The 26,443-nt window shown below is 40.3% G+C and overlaps 1 protein-coding gene and 1 non-coding gene across 2 annotated transcripts in view; both read right to left on the bottom strand.

Moving 5' to 3' along the window:
* The window catches only part of ASH1L (ASH1 like histone lysine methyltransferase), a 120,854-nt gene that overhangs the window by 24,955 nt on the left and 69,456 nt on the right, over positions 1-26,443 (bottom strand). The window contains 2 exon segments of the mRNA XM_059675176.1: positions 1,886-1,959; positions 14,193-14,287. Of these exon segments, the coding sequence (XP_059531159.1) occupies positions 1,886-1,959; positions 14,193-14,287 (169 nt within the window).
* On the bottom strand, positions 25,437-25,569 carry LOC132221449 (small nucleolar RNA SNORA48). Its single transcript, XR_009449996.1, has one exon. It is a non-coding gene; the product is annotated as a small nucleolar RNA SNORA48 (small nucleolar RNA).

The following is a 26,443-nucleotide window of genomic DNA, read 5'->3' as shown; positions in this document are numbered from 1 at the left end:
AAATATAAAATGGTTTAAAGAAAGTGCATTTTGAACAATGGTTTTTTTCTTTGTTAATTCTCACTCAAGGATATTTTTTCCATTGATTTTTTAGAGAGAATAGAAGGGAGGGAGGAAGGGAGGAGAGAGAGAAACATCAATGTGAGAGAGACACATGGAGTCCGGCCAGTGTAGCTCAATGGTTGAGCATCGATCTATGAGCTAGGAGGGCACATGCCCAGGTTGTGGGCATGATTCCCAGTGGGGGCGTGCAGGAGGCAGCTGATCAATGATTCTCTCTCATCATTGATGTTTCTGTCTCTCCCTCTTCCTTCCTCTCTGAAGTCAATAAAAATATATATATATATAAAAAAAGAGAGACATAGCAATTGGTTGCCTCCCCCACATGCCCCAACCAGGGCTGGGGAACAAACCAGAAACCCAGGTATATGCCCTTCACTGGGAATCAAACCTGAGACCCTTCAGTGCATGGGCCAACACGCTAATCACTGAGCTACGCTGCCCAGGGCTGACTGATATATTTCTTCTTCTTTTTCTAAATATTTTTATTGATTTCAGAGAAGGAGCAAGAGGGAGACATAGAAACATCAATGATGAGAGAGAATCATTGATTGGCTGCCTTCTGCACGCCCCCCACTGGGGATCGAGCCTGCAACCTGGGCATGTGTCCTGGACTGAAATCGAACCCGGGACCCCTCAGTCCGCAGGCAGATGCTCTATCCACTGAATCGAACCGGAGAGTGTTTCTTTAGCATGTTGTTGGATTAACTTAAATGAAAATCACACATTGTAAATCAAAGCTATTCATTTGGATAAATTAAGCTTCTATTTGCCTCTATGAAAAAGGAGAAAAACTTGCCTAGGGATTGCTTATATGAACTGTATATGTATATGAAATTTTAAAAAATTAGTACCCTGGCTTTTTCAAGGTGGGTATTGTTGGAAAACACATTTCACATTTTAATTAAGGCAATTAATTTAGTGAATAAAGAGGATAGGGCAAGCAGGAAAATTGAGCTCTCACACTGTAATTAAGAATGCATCAGCCCAGCTGGTGTGGCTCTAACTGAACATCAATCCATGAACTAAGAGGTCACTGGATAAATTCCCAGTCAGGGCACATGCCTGGATTGCAAGCTTGATCCCCAGTAGGGGTCGTGCAGGAGATAGCCAATCAATGATGTTTCTCATCGATATTTCTATCTCTCTATCCCTCTCACTTCCTCTCTGTTTAAAAAATAAAAACATATATATAAAAAAAGTCTGGCCACTGTGGCTCAGTAGTTGAGCATCAACCCATGCATGAACTAATAGGTCACTGGTTCGATTCCTGGTCTGGGCACATGCCCAGGTTGGGGGCTCAATCCCCAGTAAGGGCGTGCAGGAGGCAAGAGAGAAAACTAGTATCTTCCTATTTTTACTTCCCAATATATTTAAAGATCTTTTAAAAGCATAAGAGTGTTAAACATTTTCCCTGTTTCCTTTGTATGTGAAAAATAAATTCCAAACTGATGGGAAGGAGCCAACAAAAATAAAGCCTGAAATTTCTTCATGCTGCTTGCAGTACATCTAAATTCTCTGGAGACCTGCATCAAACAGGATTCTGACAGGACAGAATCTATGCTACCAAAATAAAAGTCCAGAATAATAACAGAAGATTGCCCAGGAAAGTAGAAACTCACTGCTATTTTGAATTATGAGTAAAGGCAAACAGGTCACATTAAATATGAATGCAAATTCTTTTTTTTTTTTTTAGTCTCTAACCTTCACAGGGACACTTTATATTTCCTAAAATGAGAGCATAACAAGGAGGCAGAGAAAAAGATCTGCATTCCCTCCCTGCCATGCCTTAAGAATGAAACCTGGTAAGATAGGTTCATTGTACCTGATTATGTTTCCACTGCCAAAGGATGTCATAAGGAAGCTGGAAGTCAATTCTTTTTTGCCTTAGATACTTTCCTGAAACAAAAACAACAATAACAAAAAAACTATCAATTTGAACATCTATTCATACACAAGATCTAATATGCACTGACTAGAAAAATAAAAATCTAATTTTTAACTATATGGATTTTTCCATCACTAATCTTTCATTTTTACCTACATTTTTTCATGCTAAAAACATATTTTAATAGTAGTCTATATAAACAACTAGCATAGCAAATTTACTACCAAAAAAACACAGGACATTATGAAGCAAATAAAACATTAAGAATTTTTGATTATTATTATTTTTAAAACTTTTTATTGATTTTTAGAGATAGGAAGGGAATAGAGAGATAGAAACACTGATGAGAGTGAAATATCATCAGCTGCTTCCTGCACGGCCCCTTCCCCCAACCCCAGGTATCAAGACCCCAACCCCAGCATGTTCCCTAACCAGGAATTGAAACAGTGACCTTCTGGTTCATAGGTCAACACTCAACCACTGAGCCACACCGGCCGGGCAAGAATTGTTTATTAAAATTACAAGAATTGTTTATTAAAATTACTAACTAGAGCATCTGGTACCTATTCTCCTTCATTATTATGCATAATATAAAAGCTCTAAAGCTGATTATAAAAAGGGGAAGAATAGCCCTAGCTGATCTGGTTCAGTGGATAGAGCGTCAACCTGTGGACGGAAGGGTCCCAGATTCGATTCTGGTCAAGGGCACATGCCCAGGTTGCAGGCTCAATCCCCAGTAGGGGGCTCGAAGGAGGCGGCCGATCAATGATTCTCTCTCATCATTGATGTTTCTATCTCTCTCTCTCTCCCTCTCTCTGAAATCAATAAAAATGTACTTAAAAAAGGGGGCGAAGTATGAGTTTTTAATCACAGGATTCCCTGACTTTAAATAACTCAATAGTGTTTACATGGATATTCATAATTAACTTCTTAAAAATTAAAATTCTACTATTTAAAGCCAATTTCAAAGCCCCCTTTCAACCTTAAAGAGGCTTCTTCAATTTCCTTACTCTATATGACCCTTCTGTGTTTTTTAAGGAATATTGTTCAATGTTTTGTTGCTCAATTGAGAGAACAGATGTTAAAGATTGTATATAATACATGTTTATGGTTTAAAAGCAATTTCTCAAAAATATAACAAACCTATATATAGAGAAAATTTAAAAATCATATCTATCATTCACTTGTATAAAATCAATTTCCTATACTGAATAGAAAAAAACCAATGAAAGAGTAACAACTATTTAAAGTTAAATATATATATATAAACATATATATATATGTTTAAGTTAATAGTCAGTTAAAATAAGTTTAAATATTTTTTTATTTTTATTTCTAGGGTATATTTTATTTTATTTTTTATTTTTTTAAATTAAATCTTTATTGTTCAGATTATTACATTTGTTCCTCTTTTTTTTCCCCCCATAACTCCCCTCCTCCCAGTTCCCGCCCCACCCTCCGCCCTCACTCCCCACCCACTGTCCTCATCCATAGGTGCACGATTTTTGTCCAGTCTCTTCCCACATCTCCCACACCCCTTTCCCCCCCAAGAATAGTCAGTCCATTCCTTTTCTATGTCCCTGATTCTATTATAATCAACAGTTCATTCTGTTCATCAGATTATTTATTCACTTGATTCTTAGATTCACTTGTTGATAGATGCATATTTGTTGTTCATAATTTGTATCTTTACCTTTTTCTTCCTCTTCCTCTTCTTTTTTTTTTTTTTTATTGCTTAAAGTATTACAAAGGGTATTACATATGTATCCATTTTATCCCCCCGCCCTAGACAGTCCCCTAGCCTCCCCTATCACCCAGTGTCTTATGTCCATTGGTTATGCTTATATGCATGCATACAAGTCCTTTAGTTGATCTCTTACCCCACTACCTCCTGCCCCCCAACCCTCCCCGGCCTTCCCGCTGCAGTTTGACAATCTGTTTGAGGCAGCTCTGCCTCTGTATCTATTATTGTTCAAAAGTTTATAATGGTCTCTATTGTCCATGAATGAGTGAGATCATGTGGTATTTTTCCTTTATTGACTGGCTTATTTCACTTAGCATAATGCTCTCCAGTTCCATCCATGAAGTTGCAAATGGTAAGAGTTCCTTCCTTTTTACAGCAGCATAGTATTCCATCGTGTAGATGTACCACAGTTTTCTAATCCATTCATCTACTGATGGGCACTTAGGCTGTTTCCAGATCTTAGCTATGGTGAATTGTGCTGCTATGAACATAGGGGTGCATATATCCTTTCTGATTGGTGTTTCTGGTTTCTTGGGATATATTCCTAGAAGTGGGATCACAGGGTCAAATGGGAGTTCCATTTTCAGTTTTTTAAGGAAACTCCATACTGTCTTCCATAGTGGCTGCACCAGTCTGCATTCCCACCAGCAGTGCACAAGTGTTCCTTTTTCTCCACAACCTCTCCAGCACTTGTCGTTTGTTGATTTGTTGATGATAGCCAGTCTGACAGGTGTGAGATGGTACCTCATTGCTGTTTTGATTTGCATCTCTCGGATGATTAGTGACTTTGAGCATGTTTTCATATGTCTCTTGGCTTTCTGAATGTCCTCTTTTGAAAGGTGTCTATTTAGGTCCTTTGCCCATTTTTTGATTGGATTGTTTATCTTCCTTTTGTTAAGTTGTATGAGTTCCCTATAAATTTTGGAGATTAGGCCCTTATCAGATATGTCATTGGCAAATATGTTTTCCCACACAGTGGGTTTTCTCGTTGTTTTGTTGATGGTTTCTTTTGCTGTGCAGAAGCTTTTTATTTTGATGTAGTCCCATTTGTTCATTTTTTCTTTAGTTTCAAGTGCCCTAGGAGCTGTATCAGTGAAGAAATTGCTTCGGCATATGTCTGAAATTTTCTTGCCTTTGGATTCTTCTAGAATTTTTATGGTATCCTGTCGTACATTTAAGTCCTTTATCCATTTTGAGTTTATTTTTGTATATGGTGTAAGTTGGTGGTCTAGTTTCATTTTCTTGCATATATCTGTCCAATTTTCCCAACACCATTTATTGAAGAGACTATCTTGGCTCCATTGTATGTTCTTGCCTCCTTTGTCAAATATTAATTGAGCATATTGGTTCGGGCCGATTTCTGGGCTCTCTATTCTATTCCATTGATCTATATGCCTATTCTTGTGCCAGTACCAGGCAGTTTTGAGAACAGTGGCTTTGTAATACAACTTGATATCTGGTATTGAGATCCCACCTACTTTGTTCTTTTTCAGGATTGCTGCAGCTATTCGGGGTCTTCTTTTATTCCAGATGAATTTTTGGAAAGTTCGTTCTAGATCTCTGAAGTATGCCATTGGTATTTTAATGGGAAGTGCGTTGAATTTATAGATTGCTTTGGGTAGTATGGACATTTTAATGATGTTGATTCTACCAATCCATGAACACGGTATGTTCTTCCATCTGTTTATGTCTTCCTCTATGTCTTTTTTCAACGTCCTGTAGTTTTCTGAGTAGAGGTCTTTTACCTCTTTAGTTAAGTTTATTCCTAGGTAGCTTAATTTTTTTGGTGCAATGGTAAACGGGATTGTTTTTATAATCTCTCTTTCTGAAAGTTCACTATTGGTGTATAGAAATGCCTCAGATTTCTTGGGGTTAATTTTGTATCCTGCTACATTGCCAAATTCATGTATTAAGTCTAGTAGCTTTTTGATGGAATCTCTAGGGTTTTGTATGTATAATATCATGTCATCTGCAAATAAGGATAGTTTTACTTCCTCTTTTCCAATTTGGATGCCTTTTATTTCTTCTTCTTGCCGAATTGCAATGGCTAACACTTCCAGTACTATGTTGAACAGGAGTGGTGAGAGGGGGCATCCCTGTCTTGTTCCTGTTCTTAGGGGAAATGGTGTTAGTTTTTGTCCGTTGTCTTCCTCTTCTTAAAGGATACCTTTCAGCATTTCATATAATCCTGGTTTGGTGGTGATGAACTCCTTTAGCTTTTCCTTATCTGTGAAGCTCTTTATCTGACCTTCAATTCTGAATGATAGCTTTGCTGGATAAAGTAATCTTGGTTGTAGGTTCTTGGTATTCATCACTTTGAATATTTCTTGCCACTCCCTTCTGGCCTGCAAAGTTTCTGTTGAGAAATCAGCTGACAGTCGTATGGGTATTCCCTTGTAGGTAACTGAGTTTCTTTCTCTTGCTGTTTTTAAGATTCTCTCTTTATCTTTTGCTCTTGGCATTTTAATTATGATGTGTCTTGGTGTGGTCCTCTTTGGATTCCTTTTGTTTGGGGTTCTCCGCACTTCTTGGACCTGTAAGTCCATTTCTTTCACCAGGTGGGGGAAGTTTTCTGTCATTATTTCTTCAAATAGGTTTTCAATATCTTGCTCTCTCTCATCTTCTGGCACCCCTATAATTCTGATGTTGGTACGCTTGAAGCTGTCCCAGAGGCTCCTTACACTATCCTCGCATTTTTGGATTCTTTTTTCATTTTGCTTTTCCGGTTGGATGTTTTTTGCTTCCTCGCATTTCAAATCATTGACTTGATTCTTGCGCTCCTCTGGTCTGCTGTCGGGCGTCTGTATAATATTTGTTATTTCAGTCCGTGTATGCTTTATTTCTAGTTGGTTCCCCAATATAAGATCGAGGGTCTTATTAGTTTTCGTGTAGATCTCATTAAGTTTATCGGCAGCTTCTAAACAGTTCTTGAGAGACCTTAAAAGTGTGGTTCTGAACTCTATATCTTCCATTGACAATTTTGTCCTGTTTCTTTGTCTCCGCATTTTGTTATGCTTCCTTGGTGCACCCCCTAGTGGTCTTTCAAGTTTAAATATTTTTAAAAGTGTGACAAGGGTACATTGTTGTTTTTCAATAAAGATGTTTTGCAAGATCTTTCTGTTAATAAAGTAGTTGATAGTTTCACTAAAATTTTCTCTTTCTCTCCCCTACCCTTTCCCTCTCTCTAAAAATCAATGGAAAAATATCCTCAGATAAGGATTAACAACAACAAAACTGAAAGCAGAGTCCTCAACAGAGAATAGCAAACTAATGTTCATAGCAGCATTATTCAGAATTGTAAAAAGGTGGAAAGAAGAGAAATGTCCACTGACGAATGAATGAATAAACGAAATGCGGGGCTCTGGCCAGTTTGGCTCAGTGGTTGGAGCTTTGGCCCATGGACTGAAGGGTTGTGGGTTTGATTCCAGTCAAGGGCTTGTACCTGTGTACAAATCAAATAAAAACAGAAAAGTGGCTCTATTTCTGGGCTACTTATGCTGTTCCATATATGAATGCCAACACCACAGTTTTGATTAAAGTGCTTTATAGTAACTCTTGAAGTCTGATAATGTCTTTCAATATTTTTATTTAAAGATCATGTTGAAGATTCTAGGTCTTTTGCATTTCCATATAAATTTTAGAATCAGTTTATCAGTTTTTACAGAAAATCCTACTGGTAATATAGTTTAGATCGTACCAAATATTTCCAATCTCTGAATGTGGCATATTTCTCCATTTATGTAGGTCTTTCTGAGATAAATGTTTTTCATTTTTAGGGTAAAGGCCTTGCAAATTTTTAGATATATTTATTTTTAAAATTTTTATTCATTGACTTTAGAGAAAGAGAAAGGGAGAAAGAGAGAAACTGTGTATGGGGTGAAATGCAGCAGGAATTCAATTTATTTAAATGATATAGGCTATTCAGATTTTCTATTTTATCTTGCATCAGTTTTAAGTTGTATTTTTAAAGGAATTTATCCATTTCATATACATTGTTCAATGTCCTGGCCTAAGGTTACTCAGAATAATCCCTTAATAGCTTCTTAATGACAGTAGGACCTATTGCATGGATACCAGTAATTTGTGTTATCTTACTTTTTTTCTTGATTAGTGCAGCTAGAGGTTATGAATTTTGTTGCTCTTTTCAAATCTAATATTTTATTGATTTCTACTCTTTATTATTTCCTTATTTCTACTTATACCCCAGTTTTATAGAAATGACTGGGATGGCTTTGATCTTCTCACTTGACATTGAGTATTTGGTTATAGTAAGTCAAGGGGAAGGGGTAGTCACTCTGTGTTAAGTACAAAGTAAGTCTTACATAATCCTCACTATTCAGGATGAAAGCATTTTCAATATGTAGATGAAAATGCTAAGATGTAGAGTAGAAAAGTAACTTGTTCAAGGTCAAATAGCTACAAGAGTATGGAATGGGAAGAGTTGTTCATATGTGCTTGATTCTAAGGTGTGTCAAGGATCCCTAAGATCACCCTCAGGTTTGGTGATTCACAGGACTCAGCATATAGTTATACTCATGGTCATTATAGCAAAATGAAACAAAGCAAAATCAGTAAAGAGAAAAAGGCTACTGGGCAACATCTGGAGGAAACCAGGCACAAATTTAAGAAGTTCTCTCCCAGTGGAGTCACAGATGATGAAATCTTTGGCAAGGCTTTGTGACAACATTTGTGAAACATTGTCTATCAAGGAAGATCAACAGAAATTCATTAATGAAGGTTTTAATTGGTGGCTGGACCTATAGGTACCCTCTGCCTATAATGTACCAAAATTCCAGACTTTTAGAATGAAAGCAGGTGTTCAGTGGAAACCATAGACTTTACACACAGTGAACACAGTAAAACACTGTTATTACCATCTAGGGCAGTGATGGCGAACCTTTTGAGCTCGGCGTGTCAGCATTTTGAAAAATCCTAACTTAACTCTGGTGCCGTGTCACATATAGAAATTTTTTGATATTTGCAACCATAGTAAAACAAAGACTTATATTTTTGATATTTATTTTATATATTTAAATGCCACTTAACAAAGAAAAATCAACCAAAATAAATGAGTTCACGTGTCACCTCTAACACGCGTGTCATAGGTTCGCCATCACTGATCTAGGAAGTTTTATCTCAATAGAGGAAACCGTTTATGGTTTTCAAGTTCCCTGATGCCAGGTAATGGCCAACCTAGCAAGGAGGAGGTTCTAAGAATAAAAGTCTTAGGTCTGCTGTTAATTTTTTTTCTGCACATAGGTCTATGTTCTTTCCATTATATTGGGAAAAGCAGTGAGTGGCAACCGAGGCTGCAGGTTTGATCTCTGCTTGGGGTGCATACAGGAGGTAACCAATTGATGTTTCTTTCTTAGCACAATGTTTCTCTCTCTCTCAAAAATAAAATCAATAAAAGCATATCCTTGGGTGAGGATTAAAATTTATTTCTCTAAGATAAATAAACCTGATTTTATTAAACATTTAAAACTAAATATTACTTTACATTTATTGAATATGACTCCAATGGTAAGATGCATTTAATTTTGTTTATATATCTATTTTATTCATATAACTAATACGGCAAAGAGAGAGATAAACCCAGGTCTCGCTGACTCAGTCATGCTCTTTGTTTACACCATATTGGAAGTGACCAGTTTAAAACATCTGAGTATCCGCCCTCTCTATCCTATCATAAACGATTATTTGAAAAACAAAATAGCACATCCTGAAAAAAAACATATCCTGCAACAGTCTGATTTAAAGTCCTGTTTCAGCCCTGGCCGGGTGGCTCATTGGAATGTAGTCCATACACCAAAAGGTTGCACATTCGATTCCCGAGAGGGGTGCATACAGAAGGCAACCAATTGATGCTGCTCTTGCATCAATGGTCCTCTCTCTCTCTCCCCCACCTCCTTTTTCTCTCAAATCAATAAAAACATATCCTTGGGGGAGGATTTAAAAAAAAAGATAAAGTCCTGATTCACCAGAGAAAAGAGTCACTACTTGGATAAGTTTTTCTATTTTTTATTTACTGAGTACAAATTAGTCTTAATAGAACTAAAGTGGGGATGCAGACATAAAATCTTTATTTAAATAAAGGAATTTCCATTCTAGACTTGTTAACCACTAATTCATGCCAGAGACATGACAGGAAATATTAGTCTACCCATTATTTTCCCTTTTTTCCTTGGAATTGACTGATTCCTTCATCCCCTTGCATAGTTAGAGCTTCATCCAAGATCTAAGTTAATTTCCCAAACAGGACAAAACCAGTAAGACCAAAATGGCTGTGTTTTCCTTTAAACAGGACTTGTAAATTACTTCTTATTTTCAAAGCCTATTTATCATTAGCAGGTTCTAGGAAATAGCACGATCTGCTAAGAAGCTGCTTCCACTGCTACAGCATCACTAATAAAAACAAAAGATTCTTTCAAGAGAACTTTGGCATTATGCCTAGAGAATATGGAGCTGAACTCTTACCTTCATTAAGTAAGTACAAGCATAGTTACCTAGCTGAGAATTAAGCCTTGTAACTCTATGTTGTAGTTACACCATTCTCCAGGCACTCAATATACAATAACTCATCTTTATTGCAAAACTTGTCTAAACCTGCTACTTTAAATACCCTTATGGTGCTGGACTCTCTAGGGAGAAAAAGGAGATTTGATAATCATAAACCAGAGAAGAGCCCCTAGTCAAAAGGGTCAAGAGAGTCATAGTTGAAGAGAATATTATAGTGCATAGGATCAACATCTGCTACACAGTAAGTTGTTCCTGAGAAAAAATTGTCATCTACGTTCAGCAATTTATCCTAATTTCTCCTTTTCCTTCATTTATACAACAAAAAATTGTTAAACTTCTATTACGTATTAGGCACTGGGAAATCAAAGGAGAATAAGAAAGACAAATGATCCTGTACTCCTGGAGTTAATAACATAACTAGAGGTCCAGTGCATAAAATTCATGCACTGGTAGGGTCTCTATCGGCTGGTGGCCAGCTGGGTATTCCTTCCCCTCCCCAGCTGGCCCCACCCCCTGGTTGAACTCACAGTAAAGGGGACAATTTGCATATTATGCTGTTATTACATAGGACTAGAGGCCCAGTGCACAAAAATTTGTGCACTGGCGGGGGAGGGGGGTTGGGGGGTGTCCCTCAGCCCCACTTGTGTCCTCTCACAGTCTTGGACCCCTCGGGAGATAACCATCTGCTGGCTTAGGCCCGCTCCCTGGGTGGCAGATGGCAGGCCCGATCCCTCGGTGCCTGCCCCGCCTCCCCGGGTCGCGCACATGGCAGGGCCGATCTGGGGGTTGGGGCGCCGCCCCGGGTCGGGTCACACACGGGATGCCCGGGTGAGCTGGCTGATCGCTGCTGCACTGCCCGGCCACCCTGGGTCGGGTCGCACATGGACGCCTAATGCCCCGGTTTGCAGATGGCAGGCCCGGATGGCAGCAGAGCAGGTGGGATGGCGCTGTCCCGCCCCGCCGCCCCGGGTTGCAAATAGCAGGCTCAGATGGCGGCGGGGCAGGCGGGATGGCGCTGGCCTGCCCTGCCTGCAGTATGCAAATTAGCCGCCATCTTTGTTGGCAGTTAATTTGCATATCGTGCTGATTAGACAATGGGAAGTGTAGCAAAGGTATGGTCAATTACCATGTTTGTCTATATTAGATAGGATAGGGGAGTCAGATAAAAATGAATAAACAAGTACAGTAATTATGCTATGTAATAAAAGCCTAAAAAGTTAAGTGTCCGGTCATCAGTCAGCCATTCAACCAATCAAAGCGTAATCTACACTAATAAAAGAGAAACAATTGGTGTTACTCCGCTACACCCACCAGCCAATCAGAGTGACTATGCAAATTAACCCAACAAAGATGGCAGTTAATTTGCATATGCAGACGTGGAGCAAAGACTGAAGTCTCTAGCTGGAGTGAAGACTGAAGACTGAAGAGGCTTGGCTTCTCTGCTGTGGCCGGACCAAAGGCCTGGGTCCTGGGTGCCGGAGGTAAACTGGTGCCAGCAGCCAGGGGAAGGAAGGCCTATTGTGCAAATCTTTGTGCAACGGGCTTCTAGTATGTTAATGATATGCTAAGACTGCTCAACTGCTTGCTATGATGTGCACTGACCACCAGGGGGCAGACGCTCTGACCAGTAGGTTAGCTTGCTGCTGGGGTATGGCCAATTGGAACTGAGCGAGACAGGCTAGACAACCTCCTGCGCCCCTCCCCGGCTCCGATCGTGCACCGGTGGAGTCCCTCGGCCTGGCCTGCACCTTCTCACAATCTGGGACCCCTCCGGGAATGTTGGAGAGCCGGTTTTAGCCTGATCCCGCAGGCCAGGCTGAGGGATCCCACTGGTGCACAAACTCGTGCACCAGGCCTCTAGTAGATTATAAAAGAAAAACAGGGTTCTGTGATGTAGAATAAAGGAAGAACCCTCTGTGGTGGGACAATCATGAGAACAATTTTATTGTAGTTTTTATTTATTATTATTTTAAATATTTTTAAAAATTGATTTTTGGACAGAGAGGAAGGGAGAAAGAGACATCGATGTGAGATCAAGAGCTTGTATGTATATATGTGCACTAGAGGCTGGGTTCACAAAATTCATGCACGGGTAGGGTCCCTAGGCCTGGCCGGCGATCAGGGCCGACCTGCAAGGCAACCGGGGGACCTCCACTGGCACCCACCTTGGTTGGCCTGGCACTGCCTACTCGCTGACCCCTCCACCCCCTGTCGCCAGTCGGGGCCTGAGGGCTGGGGGCAGCTCTTGTGCTGAGCATCTGCCTCCTGGTGTTCAGTATGTGTCATAGTGACAGGTCTTTCTGCCGTTTGGTTGATTTGCATATTAGGCTTTTATTATATAGGCTAATTATATAGGCTAACCCATGGACAAAGACAATAGTGTGGTGAAGGCCTGGGGCAGAGGCTGGGAGAGAGCAGGGGCGGGCGAGAAGGGGTCAATCGGGGGGGGGGGGAGGGGAAAGAGGACATATGTAATACTTTCAATAAAGATTAAAAATAAAGACATTGATGGGCTGCCTCCTACAAGCCCCTACTGGAGATAGAGCCTGAAACCTGGGCATGTGCCCTAATAGGGAATTGAAGCCGAAACCTTTTAGTGTACGGAATGACGTCCAACCGAGTCACACTGGCAAGGGACATGAATACAATTTTTATTTTAATATATATTTTATTGACTTTTTACAGAGAGGAAGGGAGAGAGATAGAGAGTTAGAAACATCGATGAGAGAGAATCACCAATCAGCTGCCTCCTGCACATCTCCCACTGGGGATATGCCCACAACCCAGGTACATGCCCTTGACCGGAATCGAACCTGGGACCTCTCAGTCCGCAGGCCGACGCTCTATCCACTGAGCCAAACCGGTTTCGGCGACATGAAAACAATTTTATTTTAAATGTTTTATTGATTTTTTACAGAGAGGAAGGGGGAGGGATAGAGGGTTAGAAAAATCCATGAGAGAGAAACATCCATCAGCTGCCTCCTGCACAACGCCTACTGGGTATGTACCCGCAACCAAGGTACATGCCCCTGACTGGAATCGAACCTGGGACCCTTCAGTCCGCAGGCCAACGCTCTATCCACTAAGCCAAACCGGTTAGGACATGAATGCAATTTTAAAGAAAACTATATATAAGCTGATACTGTCAGCTAATCCTTAAAGAATGAGAGGAAAACAATCATGAGAAGAGTTTGAAGAAATTTTCAGGCAATGGGAATAATAAAAGGTTTTAAATATGATCTGTTCAAGTTATGAAATCAAGTTATCTTTTTATTGTGTGGAGAGTGGATTGGAAGACTGGAAGGGGACAATGGAAGCGGACAGATCTGTTAGAAGGCTATGGCATAGTGGCATGGACTTGAGTGATGGCAATGGAATTTGGAGAGTAGGATGTATTTTAAGAATAGAAATAATAAAACGTGGAAACGGATTGGATAAGGTGTTGAAAAAATGAGAAGAATTTAGGATGACTTCTAGGTACTTTTTATTTATTTGGAATGCTTCACAGTAGGACCCTAGGAGGTACTATTACCCAAATGCTAAACAAAGCCTTGACATTTTCTCTAAAAAAAAAAAAAAGATAAATCTTGCTTAATTTTCAAGCAGATTAAGATCAGGAAAAGCAGGGGGCCTTTTTCCTTTGATTATTACATATCCATAAATCATCTCACTCCTTTTGAACTATGAAAGTGGACTGATGAATAGTTGGGTTTTTCTAGATGACATACTTAGGGAATCAAATGCTACAGGTACAGTGTTGTTTACTGAAACTCCAGTTAGTAAGATTTATGTCATTTTGACTCCTAGACAGCAAAGAGTTTGCAGAATTCTTTACAGTTAAGTATAAATTAAATGGTAAAAAAAGAAAAAAGAGCTTCACCCCACTGGATATAAATAAATAATAATAGGAATGCAGAAACATTTCACCCAAACTCAAGAAATAACCCATTTTTTTCTCAGCAATATATTGTATATACTCACCAACATGAATGGGGGCTGGAAATAATCCATATTCATGCTCTCCTGGAGAGTATTCCAGCTTTTCTTTCTTTAATTGAATCAATCGGCTCTTTGGGCTATGATTAAAAAAAAAAAGAGGCAATGACATTTTCTCCTGTGGCCTTATATAGAAAACAGATAATTCTATCAAGACTATTTGCTGTAACAGTACCTTAAATCTTTTTGATTTTAGAGAGAGAGAGAGGAAGGTGGTGGGGGGGGGGGGGGGCGAGGAAAGAGAGAGAAGGAAACATTGATTTGTTGTTCTACTTATTTATGCATTCATTGGTTGACTCTTGTATGTGTCATGACTTCGGATTGAACCTGCAACCTTGGTGTATCGGGTCAGTGCCTTATCTGGCCTTGGATTTAGTCTTAAATGCATATTTTTGGAGGGACAGATGCCAAGTACCTTCATATATTTTTAAAATACACATTTTTGGAATAGCCTTTTAGGAATTACACATAAGTAAGAGCATCACTAGCATTCTCCAATAGTTTTGCAGAAGAAACCTCAATTTCAGATCTGATCCTAATGATTACCATACATTTCACTAATGATTTGTAGTTTATAAAGTACTTTCACATATCATTTATAGCAATACTATGGAAGTAGGGAAGAGGAAACATTACAGTTTACAGATTTTGAAAACATGCTTATGAGATTAGGTGAATTGCCTAAATTTTATTAACTGGTAAGGAAATTTAAGATGAAAAACCTCAGTTTCTTTCCTTCTTTTGGTTAATCCTCACTGAGGATATTCTTTCCCATTGGTTTTTAGAGAGAGTGAAAGGTGGAAAAGAGGGTAAGTGGGGGGTGGAGGAGGGAGGGAGGGAGGGAGGGAGGGAGGGGGGGAGAGAGAGAGAGAGAGAGAGAGAGAGAGAGACAGACAGACAGATAGACAGACAGACAGAGACAGACATTGGTTGCCTCTCTTGACGCATCAGGGCTGGGGATCAAACCTGCAACCCAGGTACATGCCCTTGACCTGGAATCCTAGAACCTTCAGTGAACAGGCTGACTTACCCGCTGAGCTACACTGGCCAATGCAAAACCTCAGTTTCTTGAATGATGTTCTTAGAGGTTTACCTCTTTACGCATCTTACTGGTTTGTGCTCCTAATGTTTGGTATGAGATCAATCTCAAGAGATTTCACAAATATCTAACAGTGAGATAAAAAAAAAAAAAAAAAAAAAGGAAAAAAGAAAGAGAAAAAAGGGTGCCAGGAAAGCCTCATTAGTCTACTATGACTTTGTTTTGGATTAATGTTCCAATAAATAAAGGCTGATATATTTCTTTTCTCTATGAATGACAACATATTACCTTTTAAAAAAACAAGTAAAAAAAAAAAAGTCTATCTTATAACAAGTAGGGAAACTAATACACATTTGCAAAATGAGAAAATTGAGGCCCAAAGAAGTTAGTTAATTACGGACCCTGAAGTTCATAAATTTGAAGACTGGTTCTTTCTAGTGGATCACTCATTTGTTTATTCAACAGTTATTGAGCACTCATTAAAGTCCAAATCCTATTCTAAGTGCTAAGGAACAGTGGTGAATAAGACAGTTTACATTCTACTTGGATAGACAGACAAGGAAATAAGAAAATAGTGGGGGGGAAATCAGCAAATAATAAATGCTAGGCAAACAATTAAAATGTGATAAAGAATAATATAAAAAGTGTTTTATAAGGACATTAAGCTAAGATGCAAATATTCCTGAGATACCAGACATGAGAGGATCTGGGAAAGGGAAGATCAGGCAGAGGAAATAGCTGTATAAGGTCAAAGTCAGAATGAGGTGGCTGAAGTAGTCCAGATGGAGTCAGAAACTAGGTCATGTAAAGTTTTTAAAGAAGTGATTAAGGAGTTTCAGATACAGTCACAAAGGAAGATAGGAAAGATGCTAGATTGTTCTACTTACATCTAGATTTCTCATTAAAAAACAAAACTAAACTTACCCAAATAATGATTGTGAACAGAAAGGTGAATTTTTAAAGCCAAGTATAAGGTATATTTCTTCATCATAAAAGTCAAATACGTAGCTCAAGAAAACTGTTTTTATAACCAAGCACTCTGTATGAATGAAAATTTGGTCTACACTTTATTAGATTTAAGATTTATACAAACTAATTAAACAGAGAATATAAAAGTTTCAATTTAGCTAAAACAGGAATGGAAACAAAACAGACATTTTAGCCCGGCTGGCGTGGCTCAGTGGTTGAGCATTGACCTATGAACCAGGAAGTCACGGTTCGATTCCCAGTCAGGGCATATTCCCGGTTGTGGGCTCCATCCCCAGTGTGGGGCGTGCAGGAGGCAGCCGATCAATGATTCTCTCTAATCACTGATGTTTCTATATTTCTCTCTCCCTTACTCTCTGAAATCAATAAAAATATTTGAAAAACATACCACAAAACCAACCAACCAACCCAGGCATTTTACACTACTGCCATCAGGGTAAGTAACCAAATAGATAGTAGTCAGGGATGAAAATATATGGCACCCTGAAATGAACAAACATACAATACCCCCTCCCCCCACCCCCACACACAACAAACCCAATAGGAACCTGTATAGTTCTAGTCCCAAAAGAATGAAATCTTAAATACATCCCCCCTCAATCACTGACTGGCTCCCTAACAAAAACAATTTTATCCTTAACGTTGCAATACTGATATCTAAAATACACGATACCATTATGGATATGATAATTATGCCAGAAATTGTTTTCCTAGTTCATGGGCAAAGTTTGATTTTGGTTTTAATTTAGGCATGGCTGCTTATTTTTCTGTTGGTGATAACATCAAGATACTCTATCACTTAAAAAAAAAAAAATATATATATATACTAGAGGCCCGGTGCACAAAAATTTGTGCACTTGGGGGGGGTTCCTCAGCCTGGCCTGTGCCCTCTCACAGTCTGGGACCCCTCGGGAGATAACGACCTGCTGGCTTAGGCCTGCTCCTGGGTGGCAGAGGGCAGGCCCAATCCCTAGGTGCAGCCCCTGGTCGGGCTCAGAGCAGGGCCGATTGGGGAGTTGGGGCACCGCCCCGTCATGCACAGAGCAGGGCGGATCGGGAGGTTGCGATGCCACCCTCAGTCACGCTCAGGGTAGGGCCGATTGGGGGGTGGGGCACTGCCCCATCACACTCAAGGCAGGGTCGATGGGGAGGTTGCGGCGCCACCCCGTCACGCACAGAGCAGGGCCCATCAGGGGGGTTGGGGCTCTGTACCCTGTCATGCACAGAGCAAGGCCAATCAGGGGGTTGGGGCGCTGCCCTCTGTCACGCACAGAGCAGGGCCCATCAGGGGGTTGGGGAGCTCCCCCGTCACGCACAGAGCAGGGTGGATCGGGAGGTTGCAATGCCGCCCTCAGTCATGCTCAGGGTAGGGCCGATTGGGGGGTTGGGGCACTGCTCCCTGTCACACTCAAGGCAGGGTAGATGGGGAGGTTGTGGCACCACCCCAACCCGCACAGAGCAGGGCCAATCAGGGAGTTGGGACGCTGCCCCCCGTCACTCACAGAGCAGGGCCCATCAGGGGGTTGGGGAACTCCCCCGTCACGCACAGAGCAGGGACCATCAGGGGGTTGGGGAACTCCCCCGTCACGCACAGAGCAGGGCTGATCAGGGGGTTGAGGAGCTCCCCCCTGTCACTCACAGAGTAGGGCCGATAGGGGAGTTGGGACACCGCCCCCTGTCACACACAGAGCAGGGTGGATCAGGGGGTTGGGGCACCGCACCGTCACACTCAGGGCAGGGCCGATGGGGAGGTTATGGCTCTACCCCAACACACACAGAGCAGGGCCCGTGGGGGGGGGGGGGGGGCGTTGGGGCACCGCACCCTGTCACACACAGAGCCGCAGGGCGATCAGGGGGTTGGGGAGCTCCCTCCTAACAGGCACAGAGCAGGGCTGATCAGGGGGTTGGGGCGCCTTCCCCTGTCACGAACAGAGCAGGGCGGATAGGGAGGTTGTGGCACCACCCCCTGTCACAAACAGAGCCGCAGGGCCATCAGGGGGTTTGGGCGCTGCCCCCTGTCACGCTGATCCCGGTGCTGGGAGGCATATTACCCTTTTACTATATAGGATAGAGGCCTGGTGCACGGGTGGGGGCCGGCTGGTTTGCCCTGAAGGGTGTCCTGGATCAGGGTGGGGGTCCCCACTGGGGTGCCTGGCCAGTCTGGGTGAGGGGCTGAGGGCTATTTTCAGGCTGGCGGGTGACTGAAGCTCCCAACCGCTCCTTTTTTTCTTTTCTTTCTTTTTTTTATTTTATTCTGGGCCAGCTTTAGCTCTGAGGCTTGGCTCCAGCTCTTAGGCCTTCGCTGCTGAAAGCAGGTATCTGGTTTGTTTGGGTTCTATAATCGAAACACTGTTTCAACTCCAGCTCTGAGATACCAACAGGCTGAAAGCAGGTTTCTGGGGTTTTGTTTAGCTTCTATATTTGTAACAATGTTTCAAACTGCAAGCTCAGAGGCCGGCAGCGGCAGGCGGGGAACGTTGGAGTCCTCCGTCACTGAAGCAAGGAAGCCTCATGTTCGCTTCAAGCTGCCTGGCTGCTGGCCGCCATCTTGGCTGGCAGTTAATTTGCATATCGCCCTGATTAGCCAATGGGAAGGGTAGCGGACGTACAGCTAATTACCATGTTTCTTTCTCTCTCTCTCTCTTTTTTTCTCCATGTTTCTCTTTTATTAGATAGGACTAGAAGCCCGTTGCACGAAGATTCGCGCAATAGGCCCTCCTTCCCCGGGCTGCTGGCACCGCCTTTCCTCCAGCACCCAGGATCCAGGCCTTTGGCCCGGCCGCAGCAGAGAAGCCAAACCTCGAGGCTAGGCTTCTACGCTGGGGCCACAGCAAGGCTTGGCTTCTCCGCTGCGGCCGTAGCGAGGCGGAGAAGCCAAGCCTCTTCAGTCTTCACTCTGGCTAGAGCCTTCAGTCTTCCCTCCGTGCCTGTGAATGCAAATTAACTGCCATCTTTGTTGGGTTAATTTGCATAGTAGCGCTGATTGGCTAATGGGTGTAGCAGAGTGACACCAACTTGCATGTTTCTCTTTTATTAGTGTAGATTCCTGAGAACATAAACAGTGATGTTGTAATATGTTCTACTCCATATTAGGAGCGAAATCACATTTTCAGATCTTGACTACTGTAAATGCTGCTATGAACATAAGGGGTGCATATATTCTTTCTGAGTGGTGTTTTGGTAGTCTTAGGATATATTCCCAGAAGTGGGATCTCTGGGTCAAAATGCAAGTTCCATTTTTAATTATTTTAGTAAATTCCATACTGTTTTCCACAGTGGCTGCACCAATCTGCATTCCCACCAGCAGTGTACTAGAATTCCCTTTTCTCCAAATCCTTGCCAACACTTGTTTGTTGAATTATTGATGGTAGCTTCTGGCAGATGTGAGGTGATACCTTATTGTGGCTTTAATGTGCATTTCTGTGATGTTGAGCATTTTTTTTTCATATGTCTATTGGCTATCTGTATGTCCTCTTTGGAGAAGTGTCTATTCAGGTCCTTTGCTCATTTTTAATTGGATTGTCTTTCAGTCCCATCATTCTTGATTAATTTCTTCTAAATTTCCTTGATGAACATAGATGTGAAAATCCACAACAAAATATTAGCAAACCAAATTCACCAATATAATAAAAAGATCATATGCCATGTCAAAGAAGAATCTATTAATCTATTGATGATACTTGGGTTAATATGTTTTGTTTTTTTTTAAAAATATATTTTATTGATTTTTTACAGAGAGGAAGAGAGAGAGGGTTAGAGAGTTAGAAACATCGATGAGAGAGAAACATCGATCAGCTGCCTCCTGCACATCCCCCACTGGGGATGTGCCCGCAACCCAGGTACATGCCCCCCAGCTGGAATCGAACCCGGGACCCCTCAGTCCGCAAGCCGACGCTCTATCCACTGAGCCAAACCGGTTTCGGCGGGTTAATATGTTTTTCCTTCTTAATTTCCCTTTTATGTTTTTGTTTTCATTCACTTCTAGGTATTTTCCAATATGCCTTGTGACTTCTTTTTTAAAAAATATATTTTTATTGATTTCGGAGAGGAAGGGAGAGGGAGAGAGAGATGGAAACATCAATGATGAGAGAGAATCATTGATCAGCTGCCTCCTGATGCCCCCTACTGGGGATTGAGCCCATGATCTGGGCATGTGCCCTTGACTGGAATGGAACATGGGATCTTTCAGTCCACAGGCCGATGCTCTATCCTCTGAGCCAAACTGGTTAAGGGTGATTTCTTATTTGATCTATCATTTAACAGTACGTATGTTGTTTTCCACACATTTGTGAATTTTCCAGTTTTCCTTGTGATTCTGTATGATTTCAGTCTTTTTAAATTAAGACTTTTGGCCTAAAACATGGTCTGCCGTGGAGAATTTTCCATGTGCAGTTGACGAAACTATGTTATCTGTTTTGGGGTATACTTTATATTTTGTTATTGAAATTGGTATATTGAAGTCTTCAACTATTACTGTACTACTGTCTATTTCTCCCTTCAATTCTGCCATTGTTTCCTTCATATATTTTAGGGGTTCTGTTTGGTGAATATGTTTATTATTGTTAGAGCTTGTTGAGTGGACTCTTGTCAATATTTAATATTCTTGTCTCTTGTGACATTTTTTAATTTAAAGTCTCTTAGTCTGTTATTAGCATAACCTCCTGACCTTTCTTTTGGTTACTATTTGCATGGAATAGTAACCAAAGATAATCTGTTTGTGTCTTTGGATCTATAGTAAATCTCTTGTAAATAGCATAGCTGAATCATATTTTTATCCATTTTTCTCTTCTTTGCTTTTTGTTTGGAGAGTTTGATCCATTGACATTTAAATTATCAATAAGGAAGGACTTATAAGTCCACTTTGTTATTTGTTTTCCATTTCTTAGAGCTTTTTGTTCCTCATATCCTCCATTACTGCCATCTTTTGTACTTAGTTTTCGTAGTGACATTTTGATTCCCTTTCATTTTTTGTATATATTATATAACTATTTTCTCTATGGTTACCATGGAGATTACATATAACTTCCTAAAGATACAACTATGTAATTTGAATTGATACCAACTTAAATTCAATCACATACAAAAACTACTTCTATAAAGCTACATATCTCTTTTATGTTATAGATGTTACAAATTATGTCTTTATTTGAATATGTGTGTGTGTGTGTATACACACACACACACACACACACACACACACACACATATATATAATTGCCTTTTAAATCCTGTTTTCTCTTCTCTACAGTCACCATCACTATTAAAATATTAAGAGCCTCTTTTGTCTTTTTTCCTGGGGGAAAAATATTTTTGACAATTGTAAATAATATATGTAGTTTTTAACCCTATTGTAACCATTAGATTATCTGTAAGAAAGAAATTTTAATCCACTCCCCTCTGAACCTCAATCTTTGAAAGCAGCACAATTCAATGGTAAAACAATAAGTGGTGGGACCTCTAAGTGCTCAAGATTCCAGTACTGATTTTAATGAAAAATTCTGTAAACTTAGGTAAATTCCTTAATCTTTTTGTGTCAGTTTCTTTCTTTCTTCTTTCTTTGGTTAATCTTCACCCAAGGATATTTCCCCACTGATTTTCAGGGAGAGTGGAAGAGAGAGGGAAATCAGAGAAACATCAATGTGAAGGAAACAAATCGATTGGTTGCATCCTGCATGAGCCCTGACCAGGGCCCAGGCTGGGGAGGAGCCTGCAACCAAGGTACGTGCCCTTGACCAGAATGGAACCCATGACTCTTTGGTCCGCAGGCCGACACTCTATCCACTGAGTCAAACCGGCTAGGGCTGTGCCAGTTTCTTAAGAAGCAGACAGTAACCATGTGCATTACCATTTCCTACAGATTTAATATAAAAGTATTCTGAAATTTTAAAAATCTCAAATGTAAGATGGTACCATGTTTTTATTTACAGCAATACACATCATTTTGAGGAAATGATAGCTAAGTGCAAAAACTATGTATTACATATAAATAATATATTATAAAGTACATCTATATTATATATGATTCCCATAAAATAATATTCTGTAAGCATCAAAATTAAAGTTATCCCTTTTTCTATAAGTTTTAATACTCAAAAACCTAGCCTATAAATCAAATTAAATGTATGAGGAGAGTTCATTATTTTATAAAACGTAAAAGTCACAGTATTTGAGAGGTAGGATAATCTTAACATATGAACTCTATAGTTCGACAGATTCATTTTATACATCAAGCTTCATTTTTACGACTCCCAGAGAAGCTAAGTAATTTGCCCCAAATGTTATGACAGCGGCAGAACTAAAAGTAGAACCACGGGCTCCAGTCTAAGTAGTGTTAATTTTTCTACACTATGCTGTTTCACTATAATATACACTGAGTGGCCAGATAATTAGGACCACCTGACATTTACAGGCAAATTAGCCGCACACTGCATCGTATGGAATATGGAAGCCCCTGTTCGAACACCTTTGCTGTCTGCAGTTACCAAGATAAAATGTCTCCAATTCACACAGGATCACAAGGATTGGACAGTCGAGCATTGGAAAAAAGTCATGTGGTCTGATGAATCAGGTTTCCAGTTGCATCATGCAGATGGCAGAGTGAGAATTTGGCGGAAACAGCATGAAAGTATGCACCCTACATGCATGAGTACAACTCTTCAAGCGGGTGGGGGCAGTGTTATGGTTTGGGGCATGTTTTCCTGGCATGATTTGGGCCCTTTAATTCGTGTGGAACAACGTTTGAATAGCACAACATACCTAAGTATCATTGCTGATCAAGTTCATCCTATCATGTTGATGGCGTATCCCAATGGAGATGGCTTTTTCCAACAAGACAATGTGCCTTGTCACGGTGCACGTATTGTGCAGGAGTGGTTTCAAGAACATGAGGAACACTCTTGCTTAGGTGGTCCCCACAATCACCAGATCTCAATCCAATTGAGTATTTGTGAGATGAAGTTAAAAGAGCCATCAGGCAGCTGGTTCCACAACCATCAAATCTCAGAGAACTGGACAGTGATATTCATCAGGGATGGTGTCAGATTCCTCGCATCACCTTTCAACATCTCGTGGAGTCAATGCCAAGAAGAATCGCCGCAGTATTTAAGGCAAAAAGTGGCCCAATGAAGTACTGATGGGGTGGTCATAATAATCTGGCCACTCAGTGTGTGTATGTGTGTGTGTATATATATATCCCACATTCAAAGGCTGTTAAATTGCATTGTTTACCCATATCTTCAGGAAAAAAATCACTTCTACTGTCGTGGTAAACAACCTATTTCCCTATTTATAATAGTCTGGCCCTCTAGCAACTTCAGCGTGAAATTATAGCTAATTTGCCTACAAACGTCAGGTGGTCATAATAATCTGGCCACTCAGTATATATCCTAAGTCTAAAGCTCATCCTCTAATTCATTTGATATATGTCTGATATTTCATATTCTTTTAAACTCCATTTAGGTAAATAAAATGTAATTCTAAAAGTAATATAGCATTTATATAACTTCAAGCAATAAACACAAAAATAAAATAAGAAGTCAAAACCCTACTTCCCCATTCCAAATCCTATAACCTAGAAGGGTATAGTAGGCACAATAATATCCACTTTCCTCTCCCATGTCATCGTAATCCATACAACCTGAGAATATGCAGGTGAAATTAAATTTTCTAATCTGTTGATTTTAAGATAGAGAGGTTATTCTGTATTATCTGATTGGCTCAATGTAATCAGTAGAACAGGAATGTGAAAGAGGCAGTGGGAAAAAAATGTAAAAATAGAACTGAGGTTGAAGTGATACAATGTGAAGACTCAACCTGTCATTGCTGGTTCTCAAGACAGAGCTCTAAACCAAGAAATGTGGGTAGCCTCTTCAGACTGGAAAGGCAAGTAAAAGGATTGTACCCTAGAGCCTCCAGAAGGAACGCAGACGTGCCAGCACCTTGATGTTAGCCTGGAGACTCATATTAAACTCCTGACCCCAGGAACTGTAAGTTAAGTTTGTGTTGCTTTAAGAAATTTAAGTAATTTATTATAGTAGACATAAAAAACTAATCACAGGCTTTTTTGTCGCCTCCTCCAGCTAAGGAGGCTCGCTGAGTGGGGGCAGTGGGGAGAGGATGGTCGGCCGCCACAGCCATGGAAGCCAACTGGACCACATTCCTGTTCCAGACCCATGAAGGCTCTCATCACCAACAGCAGGCGGCACAAAACAGCTTGCTGCTCCTCCTGAGCTCTGCTTGGAGCCCCCTGATCAGAAACCATTACTTCCAATAGCAGTAACTCAGAAACCTCAGGCTGCACCAGAAACATTAAAGAATGCCATTGGAATTAAAAAAGAAAAACCCAAAACTTCATTGGTGTGCACTTACTGCAATAAAGCTTTCAGGGACACCTATCACCTGAGGCGCCACAAGTCCTGCCATACAGGAATCAAGTTGGTGTCCCGCGCCGAGACCGGTTTGGCTCAGTGGATAGAGCATCGGCCTGTGGACTGAAGGGTCCCAGGTTCGATTCCGGTCAAGGGCATGTACCTGGGTTGCGGGCACATCCCCAGTGGGAGATGTGCAGGAGGCAGCTGATCAATGTTTCTCTCTCATCGATGTTTCTAACTCTCTATCTCTCTCCCTTCCTCTCTGTAAAAAAATCAATAAAATATATATTAAAAAAAATAAAAATAAAATAAAGTTGGTGTCCCGGGCAAAGAAAACCCCCACTACAGTGGTTAAAAAAAACAAAACAAAAAACTAATCACAGGTTAACTTCTTATGATAGTTTGATGACTGTATTACTAGACTTTATTTTGGTGCCTTCGTAAGTGCACATTAATAGAGGTTTTCTTAAATTGGCTGCACCACTTTTATCTGTAGCTTAGCTAATGACATCATTAACACAGAAAACAAATTTTAACACTGGAATCGTCATTGATTCTAGCTCTGTCCTTTATTCCCTACTATTGAATAAGTCTTTTAATTCCTTTCAATCTTATTGTCAAAAAATTTTAAGAGTCCATGCTTTCCAACATCCAGTCACTACTATCACTTTAGTGCATGACATTACTTGTATCCTGGAAAACCTCAAAGGTGTCCTGCTTTCTAACTGGTCTTCTAATTTTTATTATTTCCTCATCTAATTCATCTTTCATACCAATAATGTTTCATCTTGATCCATTTTTGATGGAATCAGTCTCCCCTCATAGCTTTTCGCCCTATGTGTCAGGACATGAACCAGGCACAGGAACAGACCAAAAGCTAAGCTAGGATAAACAAGGAGTTCCTTTGTCCCTGCTGATATGAGACAAGTACCACCAAACCAGGTGCAACTCTACCCAGTCAGAGACACTCCTCAAAGTTTTTTTAAGATCTTTTATATATATATATATATACAAGAGTAACCTTGCTAATATGTGGAATCTAAAGAACAAAATAAACAAACAAACAAAATAGAAACAGACTCATAGATACTGAAGCAAACTGATGGTTGCCAGAGGGGAGGGGATTTGGAGGGCTGGGTAAAAAAGGTGAAGGGATTAAGAAATACAAACTGGTAATCACAAAATAGTCCTGGGGATGTAAAGTACAGCATAAGAAATATAGTCAATAATATTGTAATAACTTTACATGGGGTCAGGTGAATACTTGAAATATTGGGGGACCACACTGTAAAGTACAAGACTAACTACTGGGCTGTATCTCTGAAAATAATACAGAATAATGAAAGCAAACTCTAATTGAAAAAAAAGTAATCTTGCAATTTACTTGTAACATTTTGTGGACCAAAAAACAAATTGGCAGAGCACAGGATTTTTAGGATAGTAAAACAATTCTATATGATACTCCAGTGGTGAATTCATGTCATATATTTATCAAAACCTATAGAATGTACACCACCAAGAGTGAATCCTAATTTCAACTACATGGTTATATAAATGTCTCATCACTGGGTTGTATACCTGAAACTAATATTAAAGAGAGATTTGTTGTTACACTTATTTATGTATTCACTGGTTGATTGTCAACTGAAAAATAAAATATTTAATTTTTTTAAAAAGGCAGAAAAATATACTAATGTAGTTGATGATATCGACCTTTGGATAGACAGTCTGATTTTATTATTCATCTCTCATTTTTAGGGGTTTAATCCAGAAAAAGAACATAAGAAAAAACAGAAGCCAAAACTTGAATCTTATTTTTTTTTTAGCAAAAACTTGATATA

The sequence above is a fragment of the Myotis daubentonii genome, chromosome 18 (genome assembly GCF_963259705.1).
Source record: "Myotis daubentonii chromosome 18, mMyoDau2.1, whole genome shotgun sequence".
Taxonomy (NCBI): domain Eukaryota; kingdom Metazoa; phylum Chordata; class Mammalia; order Chiroptera; family Vespertilionidae; genus Myotis; species Myotis daubentonii.
Note: the sequence above shows the minus strand (reverse complement) of the source record. Positions and strands in the feature narration are given on the sequence as shown.